General features: G+C 37.2%; 1 protein-coding gene across 1 annotated transcript; it reads left to right on the forward strand.

Annotated features, from left to right (window-relative positions):
* Positions 1 to 1,525: 1,525 nt before the first annotated feature.
* On the forward strand, positions 1,526 to 2,215 carry LOC145163708 (uncharacterized). The gene has a single exon (XM_079082502.1). It carries the CDS (start codon positions 1,526 to 1,528, stop codon positions 2,213 to 2,215), a length of 690 nt encoding a protein of 229 aa, XP_078938628.1.
* Positions 2,216 to 11,071: the final 8,856 nt, after the last annotated feature.

Here is an 11,071-nt window from a genome sequence, read left to right on the forward strand (position 1 = left end):
TTCGAAAATACCTAGGTATCCTTAGGGTTCTTATTTGATGTTCATAGTTATAGATTCAATTAGAGAAAGCATAGATCTTTATTAGGGTTGCATGCACACGTAAGAGTTTATTTGTTTTGCATAAAACTCATCAGTGGTATCAGAACCTTGGCTTGTTTTCTATTGAATTGTTATAATAGATGAATTGATCAAATTAGGGTTTATGACAATTAAACCCTCTTGGACAAAGGTTTCTTAGGCCCTAAGTTTTGAATTTTTGGTAAGGGTTGATACCCTTACCTTGCCCTCCAAGTTTTCGATTTGGAGATGGGTACCTTGTCCTCAAGCTTTCGAAAATAAGGTAAGGATTGAAATCCTTACCTTCCTCCCCAAGTCACTAATTTCGAAAATGGTATCACATGGATAGGGTTTTCTTATTTTTGGTAATTATTAGTTTATCTGATTAAATAGGATAATTATAAAATTGGATAATCCCTACCCATATTTTTCGATAATTAGGGGGTAAAGATTAGGGTTAAATTAATTGTTTAATTTAATTGGATAATCCTTATATGATTTAATATAATTAATTAAATGTTTAATTAATAGATAATTATTAAATAATTTGGTTTACTTTTAATTTTAAATTAATTTCTTTTTAATTTTCAAAATTTAATACTTAAACCTAGTGTTTTGAAAAGTTTTAAAATACACCTTATACTATATATAAAATTAAAAGTTTAATAATTACTATGTGTATAAGATTAAGTTAGTCGAACCGCTAGTACGTCTCATTCACGAAGCTAGTCTATAAGGGAGGTATAGGGAAACTGCCTATAAAATGGTAGTTGAATGGACGTCCACTCTCACCCACCGCTTCCTTGATTAGTAGAGGGTCGTTAGCCGAACGGGTTTGATAGGACAAATTAAGTCTCATTAATAAGTATAATGAATTACAATGTAACTAAACCTTTTATTAAAATTCCAATCTTAGTTACTTTAGGAAAAATGTGAATTTGTATGCTAACCCATGAAATGACACATTATACTTTATAGTAGTTAGTGGAGTGCGTGTGGTTAACCGACACACTATAGTGACTATAAAGAGTAATAATGGGCATCTCGAAAATTATCATTGATTAATGGAGCGCGTGTGGTTAACCGACACATTAAAATGAGATGATAAATGACATCGAGAGTGCCAAGGTAATTTGCATGGTTATTCACATCTTGTTTGTGATCCTCGGTATCTCAGTCACAAATAGAAGAGCATAATCGAGATTAAACATGTCATTGAAGAGTTTCAATGAATCTCAAAAGTTCTAGGAATTTCATTAAAACCTAATTCATTCAAATTTCATTTTCTTGTGATGAAATTGGTAAATCGTCATTTACCTACCTTTATATAATTTACAATTAGATTAGGGCATCCCTTTTCTAAGTTGTGATTTGTGAATTATCTAGTTGGATCCTACCCTTAATATTTCATTTTGGATGTTATAATGAGGATTGTTCTTATCTAACTAAAACTATCTTTCTTTTACAAATGTCTACTCCAACTGATGCTTCTGCTTCCTCCTCTTCCAACAACTCCAACAATTTTTTGTTGTTGAAAATCTGCTCCGAGGTGCAATTGGATGGCACCAACTACAATGACTGGATGCGCAACAATAAAATGGCCCTTCGTTTTGAGGACAATGCGTATGTCCTTGAGAGACCATTAGATGAGATTGACGAAGATAAGGCCACTCCTGAAGAAATGGTCACCTACAAGAAACTCTACAATGATGTAACAAAAGTTGCTTGTATCATGGTGGCCACAATGACTCCTGAATTGCAGAGACACTATGAGGATTACTGGTCGTACAAGATGAACATGGACCTTATGGAAAAGTACCATAAGCGAGCTCGTCAGGAAAAGTACGAGGAGGTAAAGTCCCTCATAACAAGCAAAATGAAAGATGGAGAATTTGTTAGCAGCCATGTGCAGAGGATGCAACGATACATGGATCGGTTGATTAAGCTCAATGTGAACTTTGATGAGGAATTGGCTATTGATATAGTCTTGCACTCTTTACCCTGTTGTTATGATCAGCTCATTTTGACCTATCATTTGAACAACAATGAGACAACTTTGTCTCAACTACAAAACCTCCTGCGAACAGATGAGGAAGGAATGAAAGAAAAGAGTGTTGCCTCCACTCCTACTACAACTCCAGTTCTGGCCATAGGTTAAGGGAAAGGGAAAAAGAGGAAAGGTACTCCTAATCAAAACTGGAAAGGAAAGTCTCAAGCTGGGTCATCAAGCAGTGGACCCAAAGGAAAATCCAGTTCTGATGTTCCCCCTGTCTTTGATCTTAAAGATGTCATTTGCTTCTACTGCAACGACAAAGGGCATTGGAAATGAAGTTGCCCAAAATACTTGCAAGGTATCAAATATGGCAAGGTGAAGCCAACTTCGGCAGGTATATACACTATCTTATCTAATAATTCATCATGTTCTCATTCTTGGGTCCTTGATACAGGATGTGGACTTCATATTTGTTATGATTTGAAGGGGCTAAAAATAAGTGAGGATGTGGAGCACGGAAGGATGAACTTGATCATGGGGAATAGGCGATCTTCACCTGTCACCAAGATTTGAGTTTATGGCTTAGTGTTTAGTAATGGGTTAGGATTATATTTAATAAATTGTTGCTACTCGTCAGAAATGACACGAAACATTATTTTCTTTCATGCGTTGTTTAAACAAGGTTTTAGATATTCTTTTAATGATGAGAATGGTTTTATTTATGCTTATAAAAATGGTGTTTTTTATTTTGAAGCTTTACCTTGTGATGGTGTGTATGAAACTGTGATAATTGTAGACAATTTAGGTAATAATGTTTTTTAAATTGATTCGTCTAATGGTTTAGACAAAGCATGCTTGTGGCATTGTCGTCTTGGACACATTAACAAGAAACGCATCACTCAAATCCAAAAGGGTGGAGTGTTGGAATCATTTGACTTAAGGTCAGATGGTACATGTGAATCTTGTCTATTGGGTAAGATGACAAAATCACCTTTCACTGGATCTTATGAAAGAGGTGAAGGTTTGTTGGACCTCATACACACAGATATGTGTGGGCCCTTCAGATCCACCACAGGGGATGCAATCGATTCTATGTGACTTTTACTGATGATTATATCATATATGGCTATATCTACTTAATCAAGCATAAGTCAGAAACCTTTGAAAACTTCAAAGAGTTTAAAGTAAGAAGTTGAGAATCAATTGGGTAGGAAGATAAAGATGCTTAGATCCGATAGAGGAGGTGAGTATCTTAGTATTGAGTTCCATGACTACCTCAAGGAACGCGAAATAGTTTCAAAATTGACTCATCCTAGGACACCACAACTGAATGGTGTGACTGATAGGCGTAATCGAACCTTGTTAGACATGGTTCATTCCATAACGAGTCGAGCTTCTCTTCCAATCTCATTATGGGGGTATGCCTTAGAGACTACCGCCCACGTTCTTAATCTTGTCCCAATTAAGAAGGTTGCCAGAACACCTCACGAGATGTGGACAGTGAAGGTTCCCTATTTAGCACATGTCAAGGTTTGGGGTTATGAAGCTTTCATTAGACGAGAGACTCATGACAAGCTTAAACCTCAAAGTGAGAGATGTATTTTCATCGGCTACCCACATAAGTCCTCTGGATATTTGTTCTACATACCTAGTGAGAACGTGGTCTTTGTAGCACGAAGGGGAGTCTTTCGTGAGAGAGAGCTCATATGCAAAGAGAACAGTAGGAGTACCATTAATCTTGAAGAAATTCAAGAGTCAAACGATGAAGGAACCTCTGAAGATGCTAGGGCTAGACCTGAGGAAGAAATTCCAGTTGAACCGATTGATGAATCATTACCTCTTAGATGTTCCACTAGAATTAGAATTCAACTTGATTTATATGGTTTCCATATCACTACAGATGGTGATACATTTATCAGTGATAGTATATTGGTAAATTTGGATGAACCAGCTAACTACAAGGAAGCAATGGCAGGCCCTAAGTCAGTTAAGTAGACAGAGGCAATGGACAATGAGATCAAGTCCATGTATGACAACCAAGTTTGGAATTTGGTTGATAATGTACCAGGTCATAAGACAGTTGGGTGCAAATGGATCTTCAAGAAGAAGATCGACATGTATGGAAAGGTACACCCTTTCAAGGCTCGACTGGTTGTGAAGGGCTTTTCTCAAACCCCAGGGGTTGACTATGATGACATCTTCTCACCAGTGGCTAAGGTAAAATCTGTTAGGGTTATGATAGCATAGTTGCGTTTCATGATTATGAAATATGGCAGATGGATGTCAAAACCGCTTTCGTTAATGGGAAGTTGGATGAAGATGTTTACATGAGTCAACCATAAGGTTTTGTAGATGCAAAGTATCCAAATAGAGTGTGTAAGCTTGAGACATCAATCTATGGATTGAAACAAGCTTCTTGCAGATGGAATCTTTGCTTTGACAAGAAGGTAATGGAGTTTGGCTTCTCTAGAAGTGAAGATGAGTCATGTGTATATGTCAAAGCTAATGAGAGCATAGTAACCTTTCTGATGTTGTATGTTGATGACATACTTCTTATAGGAAACGACATTCCAACCTTGCAAGAGGTTAAGTCTTGGCTTGGAAAGTGTTTCGCTATGAAGGATCTAGGATAGGTTGCCTATAATTTAGGGATAAGGATTCTGAGAGACAGGAGTAAAAGGCTAATTGGAATTAGTCAAAGTACGTACTTGGAAAAAGTGCTAAAACATTTTAGTATGGAGAATTCCAAGAAAGGAGAACTGCCTATACAAACTAATACCAAACTGAGTAAGACTCGGAGCCCAAGTACCGAGGCAGAGATAGCATAAATGAGTAGAGTTCCATATGCTTCCGCCGTTAGATCTATCATGTATTCTATGACATGTACTCGCCCTGATGTGAATTTTGCTTTGAGCATGGTCAGTCGTTATCAAGGAAATCCAGGTAGAGCTCATTGGATAGAAGTTAATAATACTCTCAAGTATCTACGGAGAACTAAGGACTGGGTCCTAGTGCTTGGTGGTAGTGATACATTGAGAGTAACTAGATATAGTGACGCCAACTTTCAAACAGACAGAGACAACTTCCGTTCTCAATCCGGTTGGGTGTTTACCCTAAATGGAGGAGCGGTAACCTAGAAAAGTTCCAAACAGGAGACGGTGGCTGATTCTACCTATGAATCAAAGTACATAGCGGCGAGCGAAACATCAAAGGAGACGATTTGGTTGAAGAACTTCATCGGAGACCTTGGAGTTGTTCCGGCCATTAAGGAGCCAATGGAGATTTTCTATGATAATGAAGGGGTGGTTGCCTTAACAAAGGAACCAAGAGATCATAGCAGATCAAGACATATCGATATAAAATACCATTTCATCAGACACAGAGTAGAAGAAGGTCACCTCGTTGTAAAGAGGGTGCCATCTGAAGAAAATCATGTAGATCCCCTCACAAAAGGGTCTGAGTAGGGCTAAGCACGTTCAACATGCAAGGAGCATTGGTCTAAAAGATGATATTAGTTTTTGTAGTTAGATAGTTATTTTGAAACTTGTAACAAGTAAATGTAATTAACTTTTGGTGATTAAATAATAGAGATTATTTATGAGTTTGTTTACTACCTTTTGTCAGTTGTGTATTATTGTGTTTCATTTTTCATGTTTTACTTCCCAAATAATTCGATTATTCAAACATCCACATTCGATCATACTTTTGGAAGTAAGTGGTGAATTAAGACTGTCATGAATTGGATTGTAGATTGTTTATGGGTTTAGACATAGCAACAGTTTGCTGCAACATTCATGAGTACTTAAAAATAGAGATTTTAAGTATTGGATTAACCCACGCTCAGAGAATTACTTCATGGAATTTATCACGAGTAATTTTGAGACGATAATATCTTATAATATTATAATTGAGGTATACGAGTTGTGGTTTACAAATCAGTTGTGCATTGATAATATGTAAACGAATCAGTAAATTGATGCTATAAAACATATTGTTGTGCATGATTTGGTGAGTAGATAGTACAAGAATATAATTCAAAGTTTATATGTTCCTTTTTCCCTAACGGAAAAAGCGATATCTTTGGGCCCCTCAATGATTTGGTGTTGACTTATAGTGTCGGGCCCGGCGAGGACTAACTTGATGTGTTCGATTAGTAGTTCTTTGTCATTACAAATCAGAAATCGGGAAACAAAGTATTGGACAATGAGATTGATTTTGTTCCATGTCTCATGTCCGAATGATATCTTGCAGAATTGAGGATTATATGATCACTTATCTTAGGACACATATCTCACTGGGTCAGAGTTCGACAACGACTTTTGGAAGCTACAATTTGATGATCGATTCGGTAGTTATACTGGCAGTTATAGTTACAGACTTATCCAGGTGGGAGACTGTTGGATTAGGTGTCTAAGCCCATAACTATAATTGGTATAGGTTTGAATTGATAGCAGAACAATCCTTTTGGGTTCCCCAGAAACCTAGCAATTGGACATGATGATTTTTTGGAGAGAGAGGTTGATTTATTATTTGATTAATAAATTGAAATAAATAGGTTATTAATAATTATGTAAATAATATATTTATTATTATTTAATTAATAATTAATCAGAATTAATTTTGGGATTAATGGAATTAATTAAAAGTACAAGGACTAAAGTGCAATTATTAAATAGTTGAGCAAAAGACTCCAAAACCTTCCACCAAGATGGTGGACAGTTTTAAGGGTTCTTTTGGAGCTCTAGAATTATCCTTAGAGGATAAACAGGAAGCTGGATAAATACCAAAAATAAGATAATGTTATTTTATTGGTTTGGGGCTTATCTAGGATTTCCTTGTTGCACTATGTAAAGGGTCCTAAGGCTTGCAAATTTCAGCCATCCCTAATCCAAGAGAAAGAAAAAAATTACCCTCCTTCCTCTCTCCTTAACATCCTTCTTTCTAGCTTGGGTGTGAACCACTAGAGAAAACATAGATCTTTATTAGGGTTGTATACACTTAAGAGTTTATTTGTTTTGCATAAAACCCATCACCTTCCCGATGCTCAGTCCATGTCTGGCATGCTCCCGAGCCCTTAGCATGAGTCTGGAATACCCATACGGGGTCCTCAACCCATGTCTAGAATGCTCTCGATATCTTGGGATTCGGCACAAAGCAGAACAGCCTCAACCCCAAACTGTTACAATACGTCAACATATGCACATAAACAAATATCTAGAAAATAATAGATAATCAAGCAGATCTAACAGATCACTACAATATAGCAACATCCTATCCATGATACATAACCTAGTGGGCGGGCCTTGGTGCCTTCGACCCATAGGTATAGTGAGGAAAACTCACCTCGCAGTCTGAAATGTAGCTGAACAGATCACTACTCCAACTGCTGACTCTACCGGTCACCTATACAATAAACAGTGATCTAAACTCAAACTAATATTCAAATTACCCAAAATGACCCTAAGTCAAACTTGGTCAAAAAGTCAAAAAGTCAAAGAAGGTCAAAACAGACTGAGTACGCCCATCATACTCAGTCACTACGTTTAGCGTAGTCGTGATCTCTCCAAACTACGGGGCCTTTGCCCAATACGATCAGCGTACCACTTGGTACGCCCATCATAAAGTGTTTAAATAGGGTGCAAATCCTCAAATTTAGGGTTTCATCCGGACAGCTGCTACTCGCCGAGTCGGTCTACCGACTCGTCGAGTAGGTCACTTAACTTCCGCGTCCACACCCGATCCTACTCGACGAGTTGGCCCTTCAACTCGTCGAGTCCCCTTGTTAAAATGATAATTCTTCATTTAAAAATACTTATCAGGAACCGGGGGTTACAAATCTCCCCCACTTATATTAGACTTCATCCTCGAAGTCTGCTGTGGCGAACAAATTCAGAATGTTCTCGCTTCTCGACCTCTGACTCCCAAGTCTACTCGGAATCCCTTCGACGTTCCCGTTACAACCTTTCCAAAGGTATTACATGGCTATGTAGAATCTTTGCCTTCTCTGCCACAACAACCATTGATCTCCTTATGTAGTTCAGGCACTCTCTGGCCTGATTATCATGTAGCGAGACAACTGCCTTCTCATCCAATATGCGTCCTTCCACAACAGCAAGACGTGAAATATACTGTGAATCTAACCAGGTTCCTCCGGAAGGCCTAACAGGCGTGCTACCTCGCCAACCCCGACAATCATACTGGTGATCCAAGGTATCGAGGACCCTACTCCTCCTTTCCTGAAATGAATCCTTTTTGTGCTGACAGGGTACTACATCCTTCAGCCCTCGCAACTGTATCCATAATTTTCCATGTTACACCCCAAAACCGGAACGGCGGAAACGTTCTGGGGTGGAGGACGTCATGTCAAGTATCACAACACATGCAGTATAGTAATCAAAGTACAACAACCATTGCATTAATAGAATAAGTTTTACCAAGGTTACAGTTAGCAACAACATCAAAAGTAGATATAGAAAATAACATAAGGTGCAGCTCGGTACAAGGCTGACTTCGCAAAAGCTCCCGGAGTGTACCTGTCTACTGACGACCTGAGAATACAAGTTATTTTGAAAGAGAGTATCAGCATTTTAATGCTGGTGAATTCATAAGTATTGACATTGATATAAATACATGTTTTTCCTCAAAATAATCTCATTAGATAATGGTGATAAAAGTTTACAGAGTATTTGAATTCCTTCCAGAAAATCCTATATTTTCTATTAAAAGTAGTCTTCTACCAAGACTCGACTGTTTTATGTTTAAAGAGAATGAGTTTCTTTACTAAAAGCAGTCTTCTACCAAGACCCGACTGTTTTATGTTTAAAGAGAATGAGTTTCTTTACTAAAAGCAGTCTTCTACCAAGACCCGACTGTTTTATGTTTAAAGAGAATGAGTTTCTTTACTAAAAGCAGTCTTCTACCAAGACCCGACTGTTTTATGTTTAAAGAGAATGAGTTTCTTTACTAAAAGCAGTCTTCTACTAAGACCCGACTGTTTTATATTTAAAGAGAATGAGTTTCTTTACTAAAAGCAGTCTTCTACCAAGACTCGACTCTTTTGAGTTAAAAGAGCATTTTTCCCAAATGTTACTATCATTATCATAATATAGTTTTACATTATCGTTTTAAATCAAAACGTCTTAAGTTAATGTATTAGGGAAAATATTATAGTACCGTAGTTTTATATGTAGAAACTACCATGGTACTACTTACCTTAAAACCATGAATTATAAGGTAAATGTGAAGATACTCGTAACCATACTTATTGACGGATGTAAACACGACGACCAGCTGGCGTCGAAATAAATGTGACATTTGTCACCCCTTGGCTTGGTCGGTCGGGACTGTAGCTAGCAGTCAGGATGTGGGATGGTCTGTCCCGTATAGATCTATACACACAATGCCCGCTCTCCCTCCAGGAGACTCTGGTTACCAACTCGACAACGGTGAAATCTGCGCCATGAGGATGTATCTCGTGTTTTGATTTCTAATATACGTTTCTTTTTACTAAAAGTATATGTTTTAGAATATTGATATAGCCAGTTTCTCTTCATAAAAGTTATTGTTGATTTCTAAACTATACCTATTATAGTTTACTTGAGAGGTTATCTAGGTACCTTTGCTACCCAAAGGCGCTGAACTGGAGTAAGAGTCTTAATATCTAAACAGATTTACATAATATATAATTAGGACTTCAACGACACTCGGACAGATAACCGGATACTCTAAGTCCACAACCAAACAAGGAATAGGAATTAAAGCGGGCAATCAGTCCTAACTCCTTCAAACCCTGCTTATATAGTTATATCTATATATACATGAACCTAACAAGAATATAGGTTTAAAAGACTTTGATAAAAGTTTAGTAATTTAAAAAGAGATTATAGTACTTTAAAAGAGATTTGAAAGTAATATATGAAAACCTTTAGCTGGATAAAACAGTAAATTATGCAAAAATCTATTTGCTTGACAGTTATTAATCACATGTAATTGATATAATAACTTAATAGTTCAACTTGTATTCCCCCCCATAAAAGCATTTAAAATCATTTCAAAGTTTGATTAAGGGGTATGAACTCACCTGAAATGAGTGATGCGAATGTAAGATCGGAAAAAGGATGCTAAGTGTCAAGTGAAGACTTGAGCACACACGGATCCTATTTAGCATATAAAGACACATATATGTATGCAATTAGTGTTTATACAACTAATTAAGAAGGATAACACTCTTATAGTCTAGGAAACACTTATATGGAAGTGTTACAATCACAAATGATTGCATAAAAGGAGTGTATGGTCACCAAAAGGAGCTTTCGGTCCTAATTGTATTCTCAGTCCGAAGGGTTCTCGGTCCATGAAGGGTTTTCGATCCATGAAGGTTTTCGATCCATGAAGGTTTTCGGTCCATGAAGGTTTTCGGTCCATGAAGGTGACCGAACACTCAAGATACTTGGTGCATGTGGTGATTTTCAAGGGCTTTCAAACATGCATAGGGGTTCTAAGTTTTATTCAAGGTCTTAAGTGAGTTTTAAGGTCTTAAAGGCACCTTTCTTTAGGGTTTTCGGTTTAAGGAGATGCACTAAACCGAAAACTCCTTTTGTTCTTGGAAAATGACGATTTCAAGGCCCTAAATCAAGTATCCTTACTAGATAACAAGTATAGGAGATAGATACTTACAATATGGAAGCAAAGAAGGGTGTTTTCGGCCCAAAACACTAGTGTGTGTTCTTGGTGTTCTTGAAGAACACTTGAAGATCTAAGAAAAGGAGAAGATTTCATGGGTAAAATCATGATACTTGAGAGAGAATGTGGGTGTTCTTGAGTTTGGAAGTAAGAAGTGAGGAAGGAAGGAGTAAACTCATGCCTTAAGCATGAGTTCTCGGTTAAAAGGGGTTTTCGGCCCTACCCCTCATGTTTGGCCGTAACACCTTATTAAGGTGTTATTTGATTTATTTGTTCCCCAATAATCCTAAAAAAAATACTTCCTTTCGTTTGTTCTCTCGACGAGTAAAAAATAAAAAT

The sequence above is a fragment of the Lactuca virosa genome, chromosome 3 (genome assembly GCF_052849685.1).
Source record: "Lactuca virosa cultivar CGN04683 chromosome 3, Lactuca_virosa_CGN04683_v6, whole genome shotgun sequence".
NCBI lineage: Eukaryota > Viridiplantae > Streptophyta > Magnoliopsida > Asterales > Asteraceae > Lactuca > Lactuca virosa.

Excerpts from the sequence above, each read along its gene's own strand:
- LOC145163708 (XM_079082502.1), top strand. The coding sequence starts at position 1,526 with ATGTCTACTCCAACTGATGCTTCTGCTTCCTCCTCTTCCAACAACTCC.